General features: G+C 32.5%; 1 protein-coding gene across 1 annotated transcript; it reads right to left on the bottom strand.

Moving 5' to 3' along the window:
* On the bottom strand, positions 1-27,740 carry LOC129226942 (uncharacterized). Its single transcript, XM_054861571.1, has 7 exons — positions 27,548-27,740; positions 26,053-26,142; positions 15,480-15,712; positions 14,315-14,366; positions 14,104-14,159; positions 9,445-9,493; positions 1-344 (listed from the first exon to the last, which is right to left on the bottom strand). The coding sequence occupies exons 1-7, from the start codon at positions 27,738-27,740 to the stop codon at positions 124-126; spliced, it is 894 nt and encodes a 297-aa protein (XP_054717546.1). The 3' UTR covers positions 1-123.
* Between the last annotated feature and the right edge of the window lie 36 nt (positions 27,741-27,776).

Here is a 27,776-nt window from a genome sequence, read left to right as displayed (position 1 = left end):
TGAAATTTAAAACATACATACATATATACAGGTAAACACAATGGTTAAAACAAGATTTGTGAAATTTCCTCACTCTTTCAAATTACTTATAACGACATAAGTATTGCGATAATGTAAGAATTGTTATAAATCTTCAATTTGCACACCATATTTTAAGCATTTTAATTCTAGACTTGTTTTCTTAAGATTGACTAAATCTTGAACACACTCTCTTAGTTTTTTAATTTCATTTTTCAGTTCTTTTATCTCTTCAACCAAAACATTCTGAGAACTGAAATTTGACTGCAAAATTCCATTCATCATGGCTTTTCTCTTTCGATAACGTCTCACTCTTTCAGTGCTTGCTAAAAATAAATAAATAAATAAGTGAAAAATCGTACAAAGCATCAAAGGAAAAAAAAAGTAGTATTTTATGTTTATTATTTATATGGTGAAACCTGGATTTCCCATTTCTCAAGGGACTGGATTAAAAAAGCGTAAAATACAGGAGAAAACACATAGAAAATTTTTTTCAAATTCATTTCAAAAGGTATAACATCTATATTTTAGGAAAGAAACATTATCATATATGCCACACATTTTAGGTCATTTTAACATGTTTAGTTGCGAATCCAGGCTTTTAAGTTGAAAATATTCTGTAATAGTGGATTGTTTTTTTAGTTATTGAGTTCAAACTAAATGCAGTAGCTTCCTGAATTGAAATACTTTGCAAGGTTTTTTCCTGGTCTTCATGAGAAAAAAAAATAGTCCTTCACTATTTATAAGCTCTTCAATGCAATATTAAAAGAAAAGATGGGCCATGTTTTAGCTTCTTTTGTTCATCTTTATTGGTGGACAAAAAATCCATAAAGTTGGCTACGCATTATCATTTATTTTTTTCTAACAACTCAGGGAAAACACAAAATGTAGGAAATTCATAACTAACAAACTTACAATTCGGGTTAAATTAACGTTATTAGTATACGGCAAAACTGGGATCTGATGGGGTAAAAATTTAAAATGCGGAAAAAACGTAGATTCAGGGGACATAAAATCAGATTTTCACTGTATAAGAGATGCATTTTTCATCAAATTTTAATACTATGGAGATTTTATTCAAATTTCTGACAAAATCTTTAAACACTTTTTTTTAAAAACCATTGTTAATTTGGAAGTATTAATGCTACCGCTTCTTCTCTCCCATATTTATATATAAATTGGTTTTCTACATACAATCAATATCCAGTTAAATATTATCAGTTTTATAAGTAAGAAAGATAAAAAGTTTCATTAGTAGCAGAGTTGAGTAGAATATCAAAATAACACCCTATGTACAGTGATCTCTTGCTTATATGCGACCTCTGTTATACGCGTTTTTCAGTTATGAGCGATTTTCTCATGGGCCCGGAAAGTGATATAGGAAAACAATGTTAACTCTTGTTCTATTATACATGAGACCTAAAATGCACCTTTCACTTATGCGCGATAATTTTTTTCAAGTTTTAGTTAAATCGCGTGTTTACGCTTTGTTTATCGGAAGATTTGAACCCTTCTTCTTCTGCCTCTTGGAATGCATTCACATGCCTTTATTTTACTGTTGAGATTCTTCAAAGAATGTATTCTTTTTTGCACAAGTGTGCAATGGGGGGGGGGGTGGAATTAGTCTCGTGATTGACATCGAGAGGGGAGAACGGGTTACATACAAAAAGGTTGACGTCACTTAAAGTCGTGGTCAAGCTGTAAGCACTGACGTAGCCTATCCAGGATCTTTTACATCCTTGTAGACTATAGCTCTGATCACATAACATTTTTTAAGTTTTGGGGAATTCGTTTACGTACTGTACAGTGTATAAAAAATGACAAAACGTACAATTTCAAATTTTACAATTTTATTAAATTACAATGCATAAACAGAAATTATGTGCCTATTTATTCATTAGTATTAGTGGGAACTATTAGTATTACAATAACAATTGTGAACTTATTGCATTTAAGCTGACTTTTGGGTTTTCCACTTATGAGTGAATCTCACTTGTGAGCGAAAATTTCGTTGTTCCCTTTGGTCATGTATAAGTGAGTATTACGATTTTGCATTAATGTATATGTACTATTTTTTTACATTGCATTCCCCGGAAGATATAGTTACAAAACAATTGCAGTTAAAAACACTTTTATTGGACTCACATCATATTCAATCAGTAAAAACGTGTAGATAGCAGTTAAGATTTAAAGAAAAATTAACACTATCCCTAAAGCGAAATGCTAATTGAAAGCAATAATGCGTAGTTTGTCAAAGAGGAAGAACATAATAATGAAATTGCAAAATGAATGCAATACCTGTACCATTATTCAAATTCATGCATTCAAATTTTAATAATTGAATCTAATAGAAAGAAGTGCTCTAACAAACAAGTTAACCTGTTCTTAAGTTGAATTTGAGCTATGAATTTTATTATTAGTTATTGAAGAAAATTCCTTTTTTTTAAATCAACCAATAGCACTTTAATTCTGGTGAGGATATGTGATTTTGCAAATGCTATCCTAAATTGATAGAGATTGACAACTTTCTATAAGGGGTAAGAATATCAGTCTTCCAACTAGTGTTTCACAAGAAGAGACAAGTTACATACTTCAAATACTGTTCAATAACAGCTGCAGAAGTTGGAAGGATGTTTTCACCCTTAATAATGATACAATTGACAAAAGTCAATCTGTAACTGGACTTCAGGGGAATTGCAAGATGCTTCTAAAGCAAGGATAAATGTTCTCAAAGCTCTAAATTTGATTTGTGCAGCGTCGGACAGCATTGACAAAAAATGCATCACGAACTTATTCAATAAAGTAGGCTTCTTGGAACCCAACCCCCCTTGGAACAAGCATTTCATCTTTAAATCCCAATGAAACAGAAGAAAATTGTGTGGATGAAGGTGAAAATATACCAGAAGTCGTAACACATATATTGACTGCGATAGAGAGCTCATCACATCACAAATTCCATTGATATCGGATTTTATACCTGTTTTTTCGATGATAGTGGTGAAGACGAAGAAGAAATAATGGAGAATGTTCCCACAGCTGATCAAGCTTTTCAAGGTATAAAAACTTTGAAACAATTTTTACTAGCAAATGCAAACCAAGAGGCAAATTTGCAAAAAAATGTTTAGTATAGAGCGTTCTGTAAATGAAATTGTAGCTGAAATAGAGATGTAAAATTTCCAGAAATTTTGAATGGTGGGAAAAAAAACGGTTTTTTTCGAGAAAAATTGGAAAAAAAATGGAAAATTTGATTTTTTATGAATAAAATTTCGATTTCTTAATAGCTCTGTGTTTCTTGTAACATATAAAAGGTTAAGCATTAAAAAATATATGCTATCCACACATCTTTTTCTGCTTGACAGAAATACACATAAAGGTAAGATTAATTAGAAGAAAAAACCTTTTTGTTTTACAACTGAGTAGAGGTCTTTCATGGTCAAACCCAGAAATAAGTCAAGTCGTCACTCAACCAATAATATTGGGTAATGTGTGTCTAATCATAACAATTACATTTTCTACTTTAGATTGCCTTTGAAACTTATGAAATTTTCAACTTTCAAACATGATTGATATTTTTTTGGAAGAAAAATAATACAATGTTACTGTCTGAAAATGAAAGCTATTGAGTTTTGATTTTTTCCAATCCAGTCTAAGTCCAAATCAAATTTAAATTGGTTATTCTAAAGCTGAAGTAAAATTAAACTGGAGTTTAAGTTTATTCATACAGACTTGCTAAGCACAGTAGTAAAAGTATCATACCAGCCCTTTTGAACAAATTTGAGTTATTATAACCAAGTTGTTCTCTGTTTCGTATTTTACTTAATAAATAAAATGTTTTAGGGTCATTTGATCAAGAGCTGAGCTATTGTTTTGAAAAATTCTTTAAAAAAAAAAAAAAAAACATCTGAATCAAATATATGGAAGAGCCACACTTTAAAATACACTATCTCAGCTTGAGCCCAACTGCTAAGTCTTCTTTTTTGCTTAGCACGGCAGTATACAGGGTGCGGTAAAAAAAATATCGGACTAAAATTGTATCATCGAATGGAAGAAAGGTAATTTCATTTTAATGAGTACCTAATTTATTTTTGTTTCTCCAGGGTGGCGACAGGAACTGTAAAAAAAAAGTTCCCCGACTTTTCCCCAATTTCCCTGATTAAATTCACCAAATTTCCCTGATTTACGTTACCAATGATAATGGTTTTCTTTCTTTGCTCTACTTGAAATCCATTGTATGTTTGTATAAAATGCAGTACTTTAAAAGTTTTAAGTTGTGTAAAGTTGTTGAACTAAAGATATATTTTTAAAAAATGTTACTTTTTTAATAAAATGGTTAAAAGAAAGCGTATAAAGTTAATTTTTTGGGGGACCCCCCCCCCCCCTGCAAAACAGTATATTAAATTTTTCTACATGGAAAGATTATAGAAAATTAAAAAAAAAAAAAAAAACTTCCAGAAACCACTTGGCATAAGAATTTTAAGAAACTATTAAAATCACTCTTAAAAACATATGTGTATTTATGATAGAACTAAAAAGTAATTGAAATTATTTTGAACTAAATTTTCAAACAGTATAATAATTGTTGCAAAAATACAAGTAATAGTGAAAGAATAGAAGTAATGTAGTTGTTTTTATATAACTAATTGACATATTTATGCAAAACAGATGAAGCCATTTGACATACATTCATAGACAGCTTTTCTCTAATCAAGAACATAGGTTTTAATGAATGAATACAGCATTTTAACAATAAAAAAAATAAAGATATTTACTTAAGTGAACAAGTTAACTCTATTTCAAATTATTTCAGTATGTAACAAAAGAGAATCTTAGATTGCTTTTATAACAAACAACTTTGAAATGCAAGAAAAAAAGAAGCAATTAGTTCATTTCAAAATATTTAAAAGAAGAATACAACTTGGTTATAAAATAAAAGAATCACTTAAATCTGAAGAAAAGAAAACCTTTATAATTTGAGGTAACAACAAAAAGTATAATGGCAAAAAACAAACAGGAAATTCAAAATATTGAAAGTTCAATTTTAGCAATATTAAAAACGCGAAGAAATAATAATTTTTAAGCTTTTATAGTATTAATTCAAAAACCAACGATTTCTTCGTGAAATCGTGATTACAGTATGCTAATTACTTCGAGACAATGGAAATAAAGGCAAAGGAGCTAAGGCATTAATGAAGGTTTCCTCTTTGCCTGTTTGGTTGTTTTTTTTACGTAGCATTGAAAGCGTAAAAGGAAATTCCAAGCTAGGTAAACTAAACAACCTAACAGACACCGAAGCAATCTTAGGAATTTCATCCTGTGGTTAATAAGATTCAATACTTTGACATTGAGGAAAAAAGATGCAAAATATTCGGCAGTGTATAATCGCACCTCATTAATTTTATTTATTTTTTTATTTATTTATTTATTTATCTATTTATTTATTTATTTTGAGCAGATAATTGGCGGAAAATTCGTAGGGTTCTTAATTTTGTAATGCAAAAAAAAAAAATTTCTTCATAAAATCGATTTTCCCTGATTTTTGATTATTTTTTCAAAATTCCCTGACTTTTCCCTGATTAATAAAGTTCCCTGACTTTTCCCTGATCTCCCTGATCTGTCGCCACCCTGTTCTCACTTTATAAGGAAATAATTTACAATATATTACCTAGTTTATGTATTGTTTTTTGGTTTTCGTACAATTTTAAGCGAAATACCTGCTATTTTAAGTTGTTTAACCAAGTGGAACGCAGTTTGTTTGCTTGTTGTGCCTCGACAAACAGTATTTGAAATGGCATGCCATTTCAAGCGGTTTGGAAAGTCCATGTCCAAAACAAAAACGAATAGTGAACATTTCAGTTAATCGTCAGGTCATCCAAAAGTGAGTTCAATGAAATCCTCGGGTTTCCACGAGAGCAGTTGTTTGTGGGAATTTGTGATGATAAGTGTGACTAAGGGGGGAAAAAAAAGCTCAAACAGAAGTTTTGCAAGTTCCAAAAATTCAGGCATTTGTATGACTCTAAAGATGCTAGAAACGTTTGAGATGGGGCCACAAGTCCACGGTGGAAGAGATACCTTTCACTGATTTACCCTTCAACCAGTTTATATCCCCCAGAACCATAGGATTTGGTCTGTAGACACCATAGGCTCCCATACAGGGGGGGGGGGGAAGTGGGGGCTTAAGCCCCCCCCCTTGCAAATGAGAACTTCCTTCCTTTTAATACTCTTTTCTTTGTAAAAATGTAAAAACATTTTTTCTCTAACCATTAATGAATTAGTTATCAAAAATGTTAAATTTTATTAGCTCTAATTTGTACTAAAGTCGGTTTCCAGGGGGAAAATATCAGAGACCCCCCCCTAAAATTTTGCATATGGACGCCCTTGGTAGACACTCCAAGTAACTTAGAAAGTGTTAGATATCGCCAAAATCCGAAGTCAGGCTTGGTGTGAGATGGAATCAGGACAAGCGAAAAAAAATCTCTAGTTTTTTGTGGATGAGGGCTGTAAAATGAATCAAAAAGTGAACCAGAAGGACATTTTAGAACTTATTGTACTTCTGTGGACCTAAGAGCACTTCAGCAATGTAAACTGGACATTTTCCTTGAACTCCACACCGATTCATATGAGCAAAAAGAAAAGAGTGGTGCAAGGCGCATTTTTTTTTGACATGATATTTTTTCAGTGGACGCTCTACTCGCTAGACCTCAATCGCATTGATTACATTGTATGGCCTATTTAGGAGTCGAAGGTCTACCCTAAACTACACGTAAAATTGAACTCTCTAAACCAATTGCTTTATAGGGAATAGGATTGATAAAAGGACTTGCTGCCCTTGAATGAAAATTTCAGTAAGCAGTTGCATCTCGGTATTACTGCAAAAGGCTGCTAGTTTGAAACCAATTAAATTTAATGATTGCTAAAGGTCTTCTCATACTATTGTTTTTTGTGTTTTGTTAGTTTATTTATTTTTAATAAAGTTTCTTGGAAAATTGCTTGCCCGGTGTTTTTTTGCTGCACTTCGTACATTTAGTTCGCAGTCAGCAGAAACATAGTTTTGTGATTAAAGTTATGCTTGTTTTTTTTATGAAGAAGGAAAAAAATTCTTCACTAAGGTTATAATTAAATAAGGTTTAAGCTTTTTTGTAAAAAGTATTATTAAACATTTTTTGATCTATATGCAAATTATATTGTCATACAACAACTTGCATTAACGTTAGACAGTATTTTAACATAAAACGGGAGGGAGGAAGAAATTGCATCAGAATTTAAGCGTGAGAAATTTCTAATCATTTTTTGCTGAAAATTTCAATTCCCTGAAAAGTTGATTTTTTTTTTCAATTTTTCCGAAGTGAAAATGTATTTCTTTGGAAAAAAACGTTTTTTTCCATTTTTTTTCGAAAATTTTCCCGTTTTTTTCGACTGTTTTCATCTCTAAGCTGAAAACAAAAAACAAGTAACGATTACAGATTTCTTCCACTAGTTCATTGGGTAAGTGTCAAGTTTTAAACAATATCCATATTATAACCGACCCCGCAGGGCTGTCCGAAGGGGGGGGGGCAAACGCCCCGGGCGACACGAAATGAGGGGGGGCGAGCAGGGCAAACCCCCTGGGCGCCACGAAGTGAGGGGGCACTGCAAGGCGCCTCTCGTTTCGACGGAACACGATGACATTCATACGAATACGACATTTTCACGAGGGGCGCTTTGCGGCGACCCTCATCGTACAAAATGCCCTGATTGTATAAAATTATGGGTGCCTTGCAGTGCTCCCTCATTTCGTGTATCATAGATACACAGTCATAGACACACAAAATAGGAATCATTGCAATGATTCTCTATTTTTTTTCCTAGGGCACAAAATTATTCCTCTCTCTAAGTCTCCTAAACAATCGTTTCCTATGTATCATTGAAGTAGATACACTTTTTTTGGGAAGAATCAAACAAAAGGTACTTCTCTTTTGTCTAGTTCTCACCAAATTTGCTTGAGTTCTGCCCCTGCGTGCAGTGACGTAACCATAACAGTTTTAAAGCGAATACATTCAAAAAACAAAAAGAAAAAATTCTTTTTGGTCGGATAGGAAAAAAAGGTCAAAAGATGTGCGGTCAAAACTTTGAGCATTAGTTTTAAAAATGCAATTTTAGCCTTAAAAACGCGATTATAGGCCATGTTTATTGACGTTACAGTAAGGGCTCAAAGACTCTTTCCGATTGATTTTTTTTTTAAATAGATTGAAATCAATTCCTTCTCCCCCTGCAAGTTTTCGAAATTGAAGTTTTCAAAAATGCAACTTTAAACAAACTTTGATGATTTTATGGATAGGAGGATCTGGAGAATTTCCCTGGAAAATTGTTCAAAATTATGGTCTAAAAAATTTAAGCAATGTTTTACATCCAGGGGCTATTCCACTTAAATTTTTTTGTAAGTGTCGTTTAAAAAATCCATCACTTGTGATATTAAAGAAAAGTGGCATGGGGACCCTTGCACGAATATTTTCTCAAACTCAAGTCTTAAAATGCAATTTGTAAGGACATATTTTGCAATATTAGGGCCAGTGATTTTTCGAAATTAGGGCTCGAAAATGCTATTCTGAGCAATTTTCAATGTTGTTGAGTATTTGTGAGCTTCTCCCTAAAATTTACAAGTATTTGATACAAAATAATAACAGCTTTGTTTATAACATATATGAAAGCTGGTATTAAGTTGGTACAAGTAAAACAAAAAACTCTTGAAAAGAATCATTGGATGAGTCCAGATCGAAATTTAATTTTGATGTAATTTACTTCGATAAATACATTTTCTACTTATAATAAGCAAATTATTTATTCGTGTTCTTAGTTTGATCAATATGAATAACCAACTCAGTTTTGATTGTTTTTTATCTAGTGGAATAACATTTTACTAGATAAATATTTGGATTTTCAACATTTCTCTTTTTACGCAAAGTTTTTGGAGCATTAATGTTTTACAAATATTCGAAGCAGATTCATTGGTTCTGTTTTAATTTGTATTATGCATAGCCCTTTGATAGTTCTGTTCATTAATATGTAAAAAAATAAGTATCTATTATTCATTGATGTTATAACTAACTTTATTTTTCTGTGTGTATAGAGGGGGAGGCGCCAGGAAACTTTCGCCCCGGGCGCCATCTGCTCTTCGAACAGTCCTGCGACCCCGATTTTGCGTTTTCCCACTTTGAACGTTTTTTATCACTGGTCGGTCAGATGAAGTAAAAAATCGGGGTTCCACTGTATTTTCAAACTTAGATATAACAATTTTTCTGTACATAAGCAAAAAAAGCATTAATGCATATTTCTAACTTTTCATGCATATTGTAAGTTTATTTAGAGAATGTAATCTGGGCTTTAACAATAATCAGAAAACTAAAAGGGAGCTTGTAAACTTAAAAAATAGTTAAAGCAGTAAATACTTACATGTTCTTGGAATGGCATTTGGATCATTTTCTGTTGAGCTTGCTTGATTCTAAACATAATTTATTAAACATCTAATTATTTTGATAGTAATTGTATTAGAAAATATAACTTTGAACACATACTAAACAGCAAACTTATATTGAATATACAAAACCTAACTGCACAAAATAATCAGATTTAACATAAACATACAACTAATACATAAAATACTTTTAAATAAAAAAAAAACGCCTTCAAAAAATACCCAGGAACTAAAAAGCAAAAAATAACTGATTACACTTACATTCTATTTCCTACCCAAACATAGAAATGAAATTTATTTTACAATTCCAGTACAAAAATCAACTAAACTAAACACCGAATTATAAAATAAACAGATTTAAATTACTATACAATGAATTATTTTAAATATCTAACTAATTATATACGATCTCTTAATTTTTAATAACCTTTTGAAGCCGGCGCCTCCTATAAACAACTACATAATGTAGCTGACAACCCACCGAATCCTGAATGAAACACTATTTCAACTATACGCGAAATTAGTCTTTAAAACTAAACCTACTCAGTTAGCTAGGTTTCAATGCTAAAAATTTAAGCAATGGCAATTATATTTTAACTCGCTGTTCTTTAGTTATATATTTAAATCTTTATGAAATTTTTAATTCTTAAAATATAAATTTTAAAAAATCCTCGATTACTCTAGCATAAAAAATCTACTGTATTTTCTATATCTAAAATATAAATTAAAAAAAAATTCCAGATCCAAATAATGTAAAAATCTTTACTTTAAATGAATTTTCTTCTATTTCAGTACAAAATCCTTTATTATCATCAAATTCTTCTTGCAATTCACAAGATTTAGAAACCAAAATAGGTATCTAACCTTACCTGTTGACCCTTTTTTCTATATCTGGTCTACCACAACGCAAAAAAGCCCGACAACTGTTGATATTTGCTTGCCTTTCATCACTGTTAGACAAATGCCATATTAGGGACAAAGATGATGTTTATTTATTAACAGCCTACGTAGATGCAGTATATTTAAATCCAAACGACCTTATGATCAATCATACATCCCTTAAGAGAGCAAGAGAAAATCTTCGAGAGGTAAAATCAAATTTCATGAATTTAAATTTAGAATTTTTAGTTATTTACTGCGATACAAAGCTACATCCAGATCTAACTGGAGAAAAAAACGCGGATAGGCTAACTGTGATAGCTTCAGGTTCCAATGTTGAACAGATATTCGGATTTCCTGAGATATTTCTTCAGTTGTATATGATATCTTAGATAATTGCTCTTTATTGCGAACTGTTCAAGCTGTAGTGTTTGATACAACGGCTTGCAATTTCGGCTGTATAAATTTTGCATGCAATTTTTAGAGCAAAAACAGAACAGTGACATATTACATTTGGATTGCCATCATCATTCACTTGAAATCGTACTGCAGAGTGTGTTTTTAAATAGGTTCTTGCCTTTCTTAGTTCTAGACCCGATATTCCATTATTTAAGCGCTTTAAAATTTTGTTGAAAGATCTCTATCATTCAGAACTTATAACATTTTAATCAAGTACACATACCACTTAAATTCTAAAAGACGAAGTTGATGACATATTATTGTTCGTAAAAAGCAGATTGAGAAAGATTACAGAGAATTCTCATAACTTGTAATAACATTTCCTGGTGAAGTCCCTCCTACAGGGATATGTTTTTGGCAACCTGGAGCTTATCCCTTAGATGGATGGCAAAAGGAATTGATTGTTTGAAAATTTATGTATTTAGGAAAAAATATAAATTTCCTTACATGAAGAGAAAGTCCGTGAATACTGTTTTATAGTTAAATGCTGTATGAAGATATGGTTTTTCGCAGCAACACAATCTAGGCTACTTTAAATAACATAATGTGTCTAAAAAACTAGCAGCGTACAAAATGATGACAAACATGCAGCAGAAGCGGTGGTTGGAAAATTCATAAATTACTCATGGTATTTAGGAGATGAACTAGTAGCTTTGTCCGTATTGGATGAAGAAATTAACTTTGAAGATAGGAAAAGACTACTCCAAAAAATTCTTGCTGATGAGGAAGACATCTCTGATGACTGTATAAAAAATTTCAGATAAAGGTAGATGATTTGGAATACTTAGTAAAGATCTTCTTCTTTATGGAATTTATTACAAGTCAATAAAACTGTTTGATAAGTTACAAACACCAAAAGATGTTTTCCTATTTGATCCTGATTCATGGCAAAATGAAGGAAGCTATTTAAAGGGAAGAGATATCATTAAAATGTTGAAAGTTGTAAATGATACAACTGAAAGAGGAGCACAATTAATCGAAGAATTTCACAATCAATTTACCAAATATGAGTCACAAAAGCAATTTATTTTACAGAGAGTCCAAGACTATTGGAAAAAAATGCACACGATTCAGATGCATTGAGAAAAGCGTATGATTAAGGTAAAGTTTCTAAAGCACTATTTCATTCTTATTCAATGTAAAATCTTTAGATGATATGAAGCAATTAAAAAGATTAATTTTAGTGCTACCTCACTGTAAAAATATTTTCCGAACCTAAGAGAAACGATGTACGGGGTCTGAAGTAAAAACTCGAAGATTTGTGGGGAAATTATCAAAAGTGTTCAACATCCTAGGGGCACGAGTTATTATAAACCGATCAAGTTCAAATTTTGCACAGATTACTTTTTATTATAGTGTCACAAAACTAGGAGGCGTCACTTGTTGAATTCTGGAAAAAAATTTCACATACAAATAAGGACCACCGTAATATATATATATATATATATATATATATATATATATATATATATATATATATATATATATATATATATATAATAATAATAAAAGTGAAAAATATTGAAAAGTAATATAATAATCAAAAATATTGAATATATATATATATATATATAATAAAAGTGAAAAATATTGAAAAGACCACACCAAGAGCCCATAGATGCGCAACGCAGCAAAACTAAAAAGCCAAGTAAATATAAAATTAAGCAAACAGAATTTCAAATATTAAACAAATTATAAATAATAAACGATGATAAAAAGGAAAAATACAAACAGCTATTAAGTAGGAATAGATAAAGAGTGAATCCAGAGCTCATCAGCCATGGAGGATTCATTAATTATGGTCAAAAGACCAAAATTTTAACTATGAACTAGAACAGAATGTTTAAGCTCCAGTACATGTAATATAGAGTAACAATGGGCAAAAGCACCACTTGCTAAGCTAAAAACAATAAACTAGAGCTCAAACCTAAAATTAAAAGCAGGGGGTTTCGCCTCGACTAATTAGGAAAACAAGTTCCGATAATTAGCCTTCCACGGGACAGTACCTGCCTATAACAAAATTGTCTTACCTTGAAATCCACGTAAACATAACCAAATCCATTGTTCAACCTGATAAAAAACATTCCATTTGTCAACAAAACATTAAAAACATAACCAGATATAGGCAGGTACTGTCCCGTGGAAGGCTCATTATCGGAACTAGTTTTCCTAATTAGTCGAGGCAAAACCCCCTGCTTTTAGTTTTAGGTTTGAGCTCTAGTTTATTGTTTTTAGCTTAGCAAGTGGTGCTTTTGCCCATTGTTACTCTATATTACATGTACTGGAGCTTAAACATTCTCTTCTAGTTCATAGTTAAAATTTTGGTCTTTTGACCATAATTAATGAATCCTCCACGGCTGATGAGCTCTGGATTCACTCTTTATCTATTCCTACTTAATAGCTGTTTGCATTTTTCCTTTTTATCATCATTTATTATTTATAATTTGTTTAATATTTGAAATTCTGTTTGCTTAATTTTATATTTACTTGGCTTTTTAGTTTTGCTGCGTTGCGCATCTATGGGCTCTTGGTGTGGTCTTTTCAATATTTTTCACTTTTATTATATATATATATATATATATATATATATATATATAAAGGGTGTCTCAAAATTAAAGCAAGATTTGAATTTGCCGCCAGTTTTGCAATAAATTGTGGGCAATCTTGAAAAAAGAACAATTGGCAGCTGAGGGTCTAGGGTTATTACAAATGGAGCGTTTTCGATTCTATAATGCGTTTTCATTATCGAACAATTATTTGAAAAAAAATGAAAATTTCGGCGGGTCAAGCAGTTTACTGTTATTGGTGCTCGATATCGCAATTAGGTAATGCGCGGGTGGTTGTGGGATTGTTGACATAGACGTTTGACTTCAAATAACCCCATAGGAAGAAGTCTAATGATGTAAAATCACACGATCTAGGGTACAATTCTTATCACCGAAACGAGAGAGTACACGAACAGGAAATTCCTCATGCAGTGATTGGATTGTTTCGCTGGCTGTATAGTAGCATAACACCCCATTTTTACTAACCCTAAACTCCCAGCTGTCAAATTGTTCTTTTTCCGTGGCTGCCAACAATTTACAGCAAAAATTGTGGCAAATTCAAATCTTGCATTAATTTTGGGACACCCTTTATATATATATATATATATATATATATATATATATATATATATATATATATATATATATATATATATATATATATATATATATATATATATATATAGGCAGATATTTTAACAGAATGCATACAAAAAGAAAGAATAAACTGAATAAAAACTTTTTAAAAATTACCTTCTGTTTCTCGGAATTCAAAAGTGGAATTAAATCTTTTACGTTACTTTCTTCAACTGAAAAGTAATTTACACTAAATTTAAAACAATTAATTACTAACACTGCAAGGCATCAATTCATTGAAAAAATTTTAATAATAAAAAATCATTAATAAATTCAGAATGTAATTAAAATAAGTTCAAAAGCAATCATTGAAAGGAACAAAAAATACCATTGTTTGTCTGGTGATGATCCTCTTCTTCATCACCTAAATCTTTTTCATTCTGGAAAACATGGTAAATTTCTTTTTATTTAGCTTGTTTATACTACATAGAATAACAAAGTGCTTTATACACTAGACTAAATAATGTTTATTTTTCCTTGATAATTTAAAGAGTCTCATTTAACATGTTATATTGATCTTTTAAACTTTGTTTTTCATTCTTCACACAAAAGAAAATAAACTATTTATAATATTGGATAATATTTATTACAAAATGACAACAGAAGTTGTTTTAAAATGACAACAGAAGTTGTTTTAAAATGACAACAGAAGTTGTTTTAAAATGACAACAGAAGTTGTTTGCATAATGCGGACCAACATGTCTTTTGAGGCGGACCAACATACCCCAGGCATGGGGCACGCTGGTCAACTTTACAAGGTTTGATTCAAAAATTATTTTAAAAAAAGAATCAATTCTACTTTTTTAACAGAAATCTGAGATGATAAAAAATGTTTAGTGAAATTTATTGCAAAAAATAGAACTACTCATTAAATTTTTAATGATATGAAAATTGAAAAATAGAAAAGCAGACCAACATGCCCCAACTCCCCCAACGAGACACTTGGTGCCATCAGACTTCCACTTATATCAGTTTCTTCATAGCTCCACATGCGGAGTAATGTTAAAGTTAGATAAGGCTGTAAATTACTACCTTGTTCAGTTTTTTACAAATAAAGATTGACGCTCCTTCTACGAACGGGACATTATGAAGATCATTAAATGATGGCAATGGGTCAGTGAAAAAAAGGGAATATTTATTATTGACTGACCTGTAAACTTCATATCCAACAGTGAGAAGCATTCATGAAATAAAAATTTTGAAAAGAAAAATGAAATAAACATGTTTAAAAACCGATTGGGAAAATTTGTGTAGGAAAAGGTTTCGTTTTTATGATCATAGTTGTATTACTGAAGGATTTCCTCTGAAATTTGAATCACTAAAAATTCTCCTTTTGTTTTTATAAAAATTCAGGCAATTTTACTTCATTAGGGAGTTTAGAAGAAGGTATCAAAATTCAGGAGCCATTGCCAAAAATCGGAAGAATTGGTGGCTATGCGGCTAAATGCTAAGCCCTTAGTCAATAAATTTAGGAATAATAATGCACTACGTACCTGTGCTTTTTGCAATAATGAATCCAAACTTAAACCAGTTAAACTTGAAGGAGCAGCTGTTGCTAGGAGTGTGAGAACTCTCTCCTCCAATGGGGTTAATCTGAAATGTAAAGGGGTTCCATCCTCGGCAATAGCTTCGTTTTGTGTTATTTTTTCAACTTTAGACTTCACTCTGTATTTAAAATCTTGCCATTTTTTTTTAATCTCAAGGAAATTTCTTACTTGATCTGTACCTAAAAAAGAAGTTAAAATATAAAAAAAACATTAAATGGTTTCATTAAAATTAGAGACATATTGGATATTTGGTAGGTATTTAGTATCCTACTGCATATTCAACAGGCAAACCTAATATTCGATTCAGCCGAATACTTCAATAGTCGGCAACCAAAAAGTAAACATCAGGGTGGTGACAGGAACTGGAAAAAAAAGTTCCTTGACTTTTTCCTGATTAAGTTTACCAAATTTCTCTGATTTATGTTATCAATGATAATGGTTTCCTTTCTTTGCCCGACCTGAAAAGCATTGCATATTAAATAAAATGCAGTGTTTAGAACGGTTTAACCTATTAATTAAAAATAAAATGCCCCCCCCCCCTTTTTTTTAGTAAAAATAGTATATTAAATTATCGACAGAGAAATATTGTAGGAAATCTAAAACAAATACTTTACTTCCAGGAACCAGTTAACATAAGAATTCTAAGAAAGTATTAAAACCACTCTTAAAAGACACATCTAATCATGATAAAACTAAAAAATTAAAATGGAAATAACATTGAACTGAATTTTCAAACAGTATAATTGTTGCTGCAAGAATAACAAGTAATAGTTAATGTACAGAAGTAATGTAGTTTTACTTACGTAAATAATAACGCCGTGTGCAGGTAAACGGCAGTATCTGCAGAAATCGGTTTTCGAGACATTTGAAGAAATGTGTGGTGGATTCAAAACTAACAATAGGAACAGTAGGAATGTACAATAAAGATAACGTACAACAGATGACAAAAATGCAAAAAAAAAGTGCAGTTATTGCCTTTTACTTGCACATGGCAGAATAGACATATTTATGCAAAATAAGTTGAAATCTTTCAACAACCAGTCATATTGAGCTATTCTCTAATCAAGAACTTAGGTTTTAATGAACGAATACAGCATTTAACTAAAATTTAAAAAAATAAAAATATTTACTTATGCACACAACTCAATTTCAAATGATTTCATTAGTTGTCGAAAAAACCTTAGATTACTTTTTAGCAACATTCAAATTCAAAAACAATTATTAATTTCAAAAAGTATATAGTTTTGAAATAAGAGTTTTAAAGTCTGAAAAAAAAAAAAAAAAACCCTTCGTGTAATCTGAAGTGACAGCGAACAATACCATGGCAAAAAATTTTTTTTTAAAAAATTGATTTTCAGTCAAAATTCAATTTTAGCAATTAAATTAAGTACGCCAAATGATAACTTTTAAGATTTTTTTAGCATTAATTTAAAAAACAAAGATTTTTGAAATTGTGATAACAGTATGCTAATTACTTCAAGACAATGGGTAAAGGCAAGGGAGCAAAGTCATTAATGACTGCTTCCTTTTTGCCTGTACAGTTGTTTATTTTACATAGCTTGGAATGCTTGGAAGGAAAATTCAAGCATGGTAAAATAAACAACTTTACAGACACAGAAGCCATCTTAGGAAGCTCATCCTATGATTGAATACTTTGACCTTGAGGAAAAAAGATGCACAAATATGCGGCACTGTACAATCGCACCTCATTAATTTGACTTTTTTAAAACAAATAACTGGTGGAAAATTCATAGGGAATTAAAGTACTTCATTTTGCAAGGGGAAATTTTTTTTTTTTCTTTATTTGATCCATTTTCCCTGAATTTTTGTTATTTTTTCAAAAGTCCCTGATATTTCCATGAGTGATAAAGTTCCCTGACTTTTACCTGATCTGTCGCCACCCTGAACAAATTTTCACATTTGATAATTGGTAAACAAATGAATTTTTTATAGAGTGAATGAAAGTTGTAGTATAGTGCCACAGTACAAAATGAATTTACTGTTACTTAGGTTGCATTTGCATACCTGGACCGGTAACTACCGGTCGGTTGATCACATTACAGTTAGTAACATCAGCGAAGGTAAACAAAAACAGCAAGCATATAAAAATGTAATCAGATAATTTAAAGAAGGTAAAAATATATACATATTTGACAGTTTGCAACAATCACTTTGTGATCATAGGTATTTTAGCAATCAGAATTTACTTTATTGATTCTGAAGTTCAACAACAGCTTCACAACATCACTTACCACAGTTGATTTACCATTTTACATTTAATCAAATTTCTACATAAAATATTGGTGTGATTAGACTGATTCAAAATCATACAGGGGCAGCTCCAGGTCCAGGCAGTTCAGGCATCACTTGTATTATTATAAAGTATCTTCTTTTCTTGATTTTTTTTACATCTTTATAGAGATTTTTTTTATGTTTTATAGAACAAGCTTGACGTAGTGAATATGGGCACTATAATAAATGCAAAATAAGGATGAACAGTGTCTGTCGAGAGCCAGCAGCCCCCCACCTCCTGTCACAAGCAAAATACTACTCCAATCAGTGGCAGATTTGGTAGCACACAGACAGCACCAAAAAAAAAAATGCATAGTTAAAAAAATAATTTTTAAAGCCATATTTTTCTTAATTGTTAATTTTTTCTTGAAAAAACTATAAAATAACATTAAAAACGTTTGTTTTACTGTAACTATGAGTTAAAACTTAAAAGCAAGACTTTTATTAAAATTTCAACCATAGAAAATACTCACGCCATTTTTTTTCGGTAACACACGTAACACGTAAAGCAGTCAAGTTTTTCTCCTAACCTAAATTAGCAGGCAAAAAGAAAAAATCTCATATTGTAAATTAACTTGATATGTTGGTCATACCTGAAGTTTCATCTTTCTACATTTGATAGAAAATATTTATTAGAGCTTCATAAAGAAGATAACACACGTAACGTTTTTGTATGATTTTCTTCAAATGTTGGATCTTTATATTTGAGTGTTAAGGTGAGGCTATTTTAAATGATTCATCTAAAACTATTTTGAGTGCTGACTCTAAAACTATGTCTCAGTGAAAAAATGATTTAATGTTTCATGTATGAATATGAGCTTAACGAGCTGATGTTTGCATCACACGACTTCCTTTTACTTCCAAATTAATGTCATTTTCCCATTATTGGCAATTTTAATGTGATTTAATTGCTTACTCTGTAAATATCACCAAGAGTGACCAAATTGAAACCAAATTTTAAATTTAAAAAAAATCGCCACATTTGTTGCTAAGTTGGCGACCAAAAGACTGGCGATACATCGCCAAGTGTCGACAAATTAAAACACCACTTGAGTTTTACATCGAAATTAACAATGATTTCCCCCCCCCAAAAGGGCAAACCCCCCCCCTTAAAGTCATCCGAATGCAACCAAAAGGGAAGGTGCACAACTACGCCCCACTAGGAGTCTAAAAATACCAAATTTCAACTTTCTAGGACATACCGTTTTTGAGTTATGCGAGACACATACACACGTACAGGGGCGGTCTGGCTGACTTTGGCCCAGTCGGCAAAAGAATATTTTGGCCCACCTCTGTAAATTAAAAAAGTTAAATTAAACAGTACCGGATCTCGATCCTTCTGAGTCGAACCAAGACATTATACAACAACTATGGTTCTATACAACTATTTTTTAGTTCTAGAAAAAGAAAATTGTGAAATGTAAAATAAAGCGACATTTTTAAAGTTGATGTCAAAAACTGCAATTTTGCAATTTTCGGTAACGTTAGAGGAGTGGGAAAAGAAGGGGTTCCACCACGCGATTTTATTTTCTTAACTTTTTTTTTTTCAAAATTGAAGTCTGTTTTAGTCTATCTATGTTTACAATAGAATGTCAGGGGCTCTTCTCGGAGATTCTCCGAAATGGGAATTTTAAAAATGCAATTTTAGGCTACCCATGGTAAAGTTAATTGAATAGGGAAGCATCAGAAGCTCTCAACGAAAACGTTTCGAATTTGAAGTATTTAAAAACGCAAAACCAGGGCCGGATTTAGGAAAGGGCAGGCGGGGCTACTGCCACGAGGCCTCCACAACAAAGTGGACCCCAGAATAAAATTTTAAAAAAATATCCTAACTTTCACGGGTCAAAAATATCGGATGTATACATATATATCAAAATATTCGGATATATATCAAAGTATCGGATATTTTCGAAAATATGATGATCTTTTCGAACCCTGATTAGGGGCCTCCACTCCTTCGTTGTCCCGGGGCCTCCACACTTCCAAATCAGGCCCTGCGCAAAACTATCTTTGGTCATGTTTGAGAGAGTAGGTGCAAAGTGATCTCATTTGGAAGCATTTAAAAACTGAAGTATATTCGACCCAATTTTAAACTACATTTCGTTACTACAGGGAAGCCGGCGACTCCCCTTCGGAATTTTTTGACACTGAAATTTGAAAAATATAAAGGAAACATTGAAAGGAAAGGGGAAAGTTTTCCTGAGTGTTTTCCCCAAGATTTTTTGGAGAGCGCCGTGCCCTTCCGCTTTTAAGCTAACCTTTGACCCAAGACTTAAACAACCCTCCTTGCCCCTTAAAAGTTTAAACAAAACTTCACAAAAGCGAATTTTTTTTCAAAAGGTCAAGGTTCACACAAGCCTGTCCTTGAAACGTCACTCCCTTGTTTCAATCACACAAGAATCTTATTAGAATATATCTGAATGTGTTTTGCATTACCTTTAAAACTAAATATCATAAAGTTTTTCAAATTTTAAAAATAATTACTATCGAAAAGACTTGAACTTTGTATGTACCTTGTATACCAAAAAGTAAAAGAAGCATCTTTTTTATTTGACAAAACTTCTCTTAAAACTTGCTGAAAGTGCACTGCCCCTTTTTTTGGTTTGAGGGAAACATCAGTTCCCTCTGGGCATTTTTTCCTGTAACTGAAATCAATTTTAGGCTATAGTGCAGATAAAAGATTTACGGAGCTCTCCCACGGAAATTTCTATAAGTGAAATTTTAAGCTATCTTCAGTGTCTTTAAGGGAATGGCGAAGGTTCGAAGACTTCGTCTGGCAATTTTTCAGTATTTAAATCTGAAAAACACAAATGAGGGCCTTGATGCAAAAACCAGGTAAGTCCAGACTCATTCATTTTTAGTAAGACCAACAAATATTCATCACTGTCCGATAGAAAGGCTACTATCTTTCTCACATAATTGAGTACAAAGCAGAGGTCTAATTTTACATTTGTGTCTCGATGTTGCACTAGTCGGAACATCTATATTCTCCACACGTAAAAATGAATATTAAAAAAGGAAAAAGTTTGGGCGCAAACTGTTTCTTGCATCTAAGTCTTCAATTGTAGACTGAAGACTATCGCTGGTGTGACTTTAGGACTACAAAGAGACCTCATACCTGAAATTCCTTAGGAACCCTGTTAAGTCTAAATCTGACCCTATTACAACTAATGTTTCTCCAAGAACAAAAAAAAAAAAAAAACCTTGCCCCCCTCCCTCCCCCGAACTCAGTCCTAATTCTGCCAATGTTCTGAAGCTCTTCCTTCTAAGTCGAAATTTTGTCCTGTTTCAGATTCAGTTTATTGTAGTCAGTAGCGGATTTTATAGGGGAGAGGGTGGCAGACGGTCCAGGCACCCCCCAAAAGGAAAAATTAATTTAACTAATCATTTGTTTTTAAAATTGATTTCTCTATATAACATGAAGAAATGTTTTACAGTTATTTAAAAAGAACACAAAAGACACATCTTATTTGAATAAATACATTTTTGTTTGCTAAAGAAGTAATACTAGAGTCAGGGATCACAGCAGCAATTCAACTAACTTCAAACTAAAAGAAACATAATACACCGCTATTCGTCTATAAATTCTCTTTTGATGGAATCAGTAATTGACTTTAAAAAAAAAATGCGTGAAGATGTGCCTAGAAAAGTCGTTTTAATCCCAGAAGCTATTTGCGAGACAATTTTTTTTTCAGCTTATAAAAAAATGCAAAATAAAATAAATCATACATGATAGTTTCTTGGCAACAGAGCCGGCCTTAGCACATGCGGGGCCCGATTGGAGAATTCTGATGGGGTCCTTTACAGAACGATTGTACAAATTTGAGAAGTGCCGTAGATTTTTTCGAGTCAGGTAAGGATTCAAAATAGCTGCAATTACCCGTCCTGCTTAATTCTTATCCTGATACTGTGATTTATTCTTTCTTTTTTCGTAAAATCGGACTATATAATGGGATTTGAACATGACTGATTAAATCGTCTCCATGAAATGTGAAATATGACCTCCAAAATCGGGACGGAGGGCCACCTTAGACTTCCCTCTTCCAATTCAAAGTTCGATTAGCGTGAAATAACAAAAGAAAAGTCCATTTAGTTAGAATTTTTAGCTCTTATTTTCATGAAATAAATCAATCTACCCAATAAAAAATTATTTTTCTATCGATCTTGAAAACTGACGACCCCTTCACACTTGGAAGTGAGACACCTCCCCCCCCTACTAGCCGCCTATATGCACAATTTAAAGCTTTGACGGAAAAGTAAAATGCACCTAAATTTGCCAGCTCTAAAAAAGCTATTTTAGACAATCTTTGGGATGTCAGAAGTAATTCGGAGTTACAGAGAACGGGGGAGCTCTTGGACATTTTTCAAAATTGAAGATTAAAAAAGTAGTTTTGGTATGAAAATGAGGTTGGAGGCGGGGGGGGGGGGGCGTTAGAGGTCAGACAAACTGTCCACGGTCCCCGGAAGAGTCGTCAAAGCTGACGTTTGATATCGCATATTTGAACCATTTTTTGTAAAGTTAAGGGAAAGGGGGAGAGACGGAGGCCTACCGAAATTTTAGCCCTAGTAAAGTGATGTTTGATGGAGAAGAAATAGGCAAATTGGTTATCTTCTGGGGAAAACTTTCAAAATCAAAGGCTCTAAGGTGCAATTGTAGACTATCATCGGTGACGTTAGGGAATTCAATGACTCTTCGAAAATCTTTTGATACTGAAGTGTTAAAACACAATTTTAGACCCTGTTTGCTAACGATAGAGGAAACGGGAAGAGATTCACCCCGGAATTTTTTTCGAAACTGAAATCAATTTTAGGTTATTCTTGGGAAGGAAGGGTTCATGGTTTTTCTCACAGTAGCATTTTCTAGAAGGGAAATTTTAAGCTATTGTTTTAATGCTAATTAAAGGATTCATTAGTTAGGAAAAGGGGACGAAGACCTTTCCCCGGAAATGTTTCGAAATTTAAATTTTAAAAACACTATTTCTAGCTACCTTTGGAGACGTTAGGGGAGAATAAGGGGAGGAGGGTTGTGAAATTCATGAATCTTTCTTCTTGGAAATGTTTTAAAAATCAAAACTTAATTTTGTAATTTTTGTCAGTTTTTTGTGATAAAGTTGAGGTAAGGGTGGGCGTTCAAGTAATCTCCTCCCGATTTTTTTTTTTGAAAATGAAGTCTTAAAAACGCATTTTCAGTGACGTTTGAAGGTATGTAGGGATTTGGTGGCTCCCCAAGAAATATTTTATCATTGAAGATTTAAAAACCAAATTTCAGGCTATCTATACGTTAGGAGAAGACTGGAAGCTATAGGCAATTTGCGTTCTTTAGAATTTTATGGTGATGTGTTGCGCATAACAAGCACGCAGTATTTGAGTTTTATTATTTGTTCAATTATTCATGTATTTTTCGTAATTGCACCTACGTTAGTGTTAATTCTATATTGGAAAAATTGTCATTGCTGCTGAGTTTTAGCATTTTTTATATCAACAGGAATAAAGTTTAAAAAAATAATAAAAGTAAGTATATAAATGAAATAAATAGCTTTGGAAATTTCTGCAATTTTTGGGGACTTGGGGCAATATCCGCATTGCACATGTGATAGCAAGACCCTAGGACAGGGGCCCTTGACCCTTTTATGCTATTGCTTACCGTATTAATTGCCGATAATCATAAGAAAAATTGTACATTGGTTCCCCACTAGTTCCTTTCTTTTTACCGGAAAATAGGCTACAGCGGGTACGGCCTTAGATATGGATTTCAAGATGTTCAACTGGCTATATGTTTTAACATTTTCTTCCGGAAATTTATTACAGACTAATAGTTTTGAAAATATATTTTGCTAATCTTAATAGGGAAGTTAAAAGCTTCAGGAAATTCCCCCTACTCCCCTACTGAAAGTAGCTCTATACTCCCAGTTTAACTATTAGAAAAAAATATTATAATTTATGTCAGTTAAGTTCATTCGAACTTTTAATTTATTTTTTTCTAATTTATTTTCGAGAGCAAAAAAAAAAAAGATTTTTTTTAGAGCGGGGCCCCTGCTGGTGTGGGGCCCAATTGGACCCTTTTGCTCTAATCGGCTTAAGGCCGGCTCTGCTTGGCAAAACCATAATATTAATTGAAACGACATGTAGTGTTTAAATTTTTAAGAACAAATCAACAACTCCTTGAAATTCTCAAAGTAGCTTCTGAGTTCTTCAATAAAACCTATTTATAAAGTTATAATTTTTTTATTTACATAATATTTTATGGCATCTCGGTGAAATTGTGTAGCATTTAGTGTTTAATTGGCTTGAAATGTTAAAGATAATTTACTTCCACATTCAAAACAGAAAAGTGCATAGTACTTATGTACTTAAAAGTACTTTAATTGGTCTTAAAGGATCTTGAAGAAAAAAAAAGTTTTAAAAAAATCAAACACATTGGAAAATAAAGTCGTGAAAACTTCACTTTGGGAAATTGTAATGGGGGGGGAGCTTTTCAATTTCTTTAGCCCCCTTAAAAAACTATTTGGGTATCTGCCCCTCAGGGCCATGCACAGGAGGGGGGGGGCGGGGGAGAATGGACACCTGTTGACCCGGGCCCGAGCCTGAAGGGGGCCCAATATTTTTTAAACTAGACGTGAAATCCAAGGGTAAACAAAATGGAGCGGGCCCGGAAAAGTCATTTGTGAGGGGCCCCAAAATCTGTCCACGCCCTTGATCGTAGTCCAGATTTGCTCTTCCGTACGTGATTCTTAGATAATAATAATTGTATAGCGAAAATTTACAATAGAATAATGAAATATCTTGCCAACTGGCAACATTTAAATGAGTCTGTCATAATCAGTAAATACCAGCTGCGTGCACATTTTGGGCACCGTCACAAACGACTTTTACGGGCCCCCCTTCATCTTGCTTACCCCTACGTCCCTACATTTATTTCACCCCTCATTTAAAAAATCTCAAGCCCCTTTCAGGCTTGGAACTTGGCCAACAGGCATCCCTCTCCCCCTCCCCTTGTGCATGCCCCTGTTCATTGTATCAACACCAAAAAGCATGGCCCATGCATTGGAAGGGCCGGGCCGCTTTGTTCAATGGTGTAGGTCCCTTTATTTTTTTTTTAATAGATGTACAAATATAGGTTTTTAACGTTCCTTTTTCGTCCCGGGAAATTTTCTATGTCGTGTCAGACCCCATTTTCTCTGGCTTCCTTTCGTTTCCTCAATGTGGGAGTCATGGCCTCCAAAGCTCTAAAAACTAGAGAGAAGGTCGATAAGAGAGGAAAGTTTCTTCTGAACTTCTGCTATTTACTTTGGTCCCTGTTTAGGATGGAAAAAAAAATCTTTTTCCAAATGCTATTTTCACATAGAGTAAACAAATTACATGCTTTTTTTATATTATAACACTTTAAAGAATGCTAGGTGTGAATTTAGTTGTATTAAAATCAATAAAAAAACTGCTGGAAGTGGCCCACTCGGCGGTTGGCCCAGTCGGGGATCCCCGACTAGCCGACCTGGCCAGTCCGCCCCTGAACATGTACATACGGACGTCACGAGAAAATTCGTTGTAATTAACTCGGCGGTTGTCAAAATGGATATTTCAGGTGTCTGTAGGTTCCTAGGCATATATCCATGTGTGGTCGGGTCCTATAAAAAAAAAAACTCAGCATTCCTTCAGGGGTGAGAAAAATGGAAATTAAAGCCGATTTTTTAGTGAATTTTTTTTCGCGAATACAATACTTACTTTTTTATAAAAGGAAGTAAAAAGGGTTGTACTTGAAGAAAAATAATAGAACCAAAGGGAAAATTATTTCCATACCTAAACAAAAAGTTAAACTAAATATTTGTTATCTATATGCATGGCGAAGAGGTTAGTGACAGCGTGAAAGAAAAAGTAAAATCTTTGGTCTAGACAGAAAAGTATCAGTAAATTAAGAAACATAAAAGTTCAATCATCAACTGATTTCCTTAACATAATAAAGGATCCTACACATTCAACCAAAGTATTTTTATTCAATCAAGTTCATATTGACTTGAAGATAACCTGTGCAAAAATTTAAAATATGCTTCAGGTATAAAGAGAATGAATGTTACGTCAGTCATGAAGGGCAAAATCATGGTATGCAGATTATCTACACCAGATTTTTTAGTTATTTCTGATGATTGAACTAATAAAACAAAGGCTGTTACTGAGCTACAAGTAGGTGACTGGTGTTATGTGGATAGAAAAAATTCAAAACCACATAACTTACCACAAAGGTTACCATCCCTCCAAAAAGGATGGCCATTTCCCTGGAATTCTTCAGAGCAACTCTCCACGCCCCAAATGGCATTAAAAAACCCTATAAAATGACTACCGCTAAAATATTTAACGACACAGTCTGCAGCATAACTCTCCACTCCACTCCTGGGCACCCTTAGTTAACAATCTTCTTAAGGGATTTTACTTCATGTGATTTGAAATGGACTTAAGTAAATCATATTTCAGTACTAAAATGACTTTTGAATAAACATATTTCACAAGTGGCTACACTAGTAACACTCTTCAGTCACATTTGTACAAAGTGAGAGTGTATTCATCTTGTACTGGCAACATAAGAGCTTCAGAAAAATATATTTGAAAATAGTAATATTAACACATGTAACACTTAATGCACAAGTAAAAAAAAGTGGTTCATTTTACTCTCAAAGCTTATCCATTTCTTTCATTTTCTGAGTCACAAACATAATGCTTTAAAATTTTATGAAAAATTGAAAAACTACTCATAATGAAAATATTGCCATAAAAATAGTCTTAGATCTTCTTTGTTGTCATACTAAATAAAAATTAAAACTTTATAATAAATGATAAAAAAAACTTCACTGAAGTTTGCATTGTTGTTTTAAAAGAAAGAGCGTCAGAAAGTCACACACGTCACGGTGGAAAAGTCTGGTAATATTTTCTTCCCAAACCATGATCTGCTTCAATTGTTTTGTGACTCTTCAGTTCTAATATTCACAAAAGGTAACACACGTAACTTTCTGTTAACACATGTAACGCACCAATTTCACCAAATCAAAAAAATATTTACTGCTTAAAAAAAATCATTTAACACACATTTGATAGTTACCTCTCTAAATACAAAAAAAAAAATTCTTGATTCTACTCATTCATACTTCACAGAATTTCACGTATATATACAAAGTTTCAAATATCTAGCTTTATAAAAAGCATAGTAAGCATGTAACAAAATTTCAGAATTTTTTTTTACAATAAAAAATTAATATGCACCTTCAACTTTTTTTTTTTTGCATTCTTAAAGCACATGAAAATTTAACAACTAGTTGAGAAAACTATGAAAAGTATCCAGTAAGTTTGTTATAAAGAGCATTAAAGTTGAAAAATGTTGTGTGAAAGTAATACACGTAACGAAAGAATTGCCCAATAATATAAATTTTCAAGTCTGAAACTTAATTTTTTGTATTATATGAAGTTTTGGAAGCACCAGAATACTGTTTTAGAATTTAAGTTTTGCGCCAAAAAAGCGAATAGATTGACAACAATAGTCTGCAGTAACCAGAGTTGCGTACGCAGTGCAACGGTGTCCAACGTTGACTTTAGTTTAATAAAGTTTTACAGAACTAAAGAAAAAAGTCTTTGATCAATCCATCAAATAGGGATATTTATCCCTAAAATCCAAATATGTGTCGAATACATTTTTAATATTCAGGATCACAAACTTGCGTGAGCTTCGTAGAAGTACTTACTTATTGCGTTTACAGCGTCCGCAATTTCTTGCCAAGCTTGTTTTTGTTCAGCGATTGTCTTGTACTCTGCGCCTAATTTTCCAGAAACTAAATCAGGTCGCAATTCCATATGATATACAATCGTTTCAAGTTCATCAAGGGAATAATTAGCAGTTCGTTTAGTATTCTGCATTGTAGCAAAAGTACAATCCATGCGAGCATGCGACTGCACTGAGTGAAATGAGCGGAG

The sequence above is a fragment of the Uloborus diversus genome, chromosome 7, assembly GCF_026930045.1.
Source record: "Uloborus diversus isolate 005 chromosome 7, Udiv.v.3.1, whole genome shotgun sequence".
Taxonomy (NCBI): Eukaryota; Metazoa; Arthropoda; class Arachnida; order Araneae; family Uloboridae; genus Uloborus; species Uloborus diversus.
The sequence above is the reverse complement of the archived record's forward strand: the minus strand, read 5'-3'. Positions and strand labels throughout refer to the sequence as shown.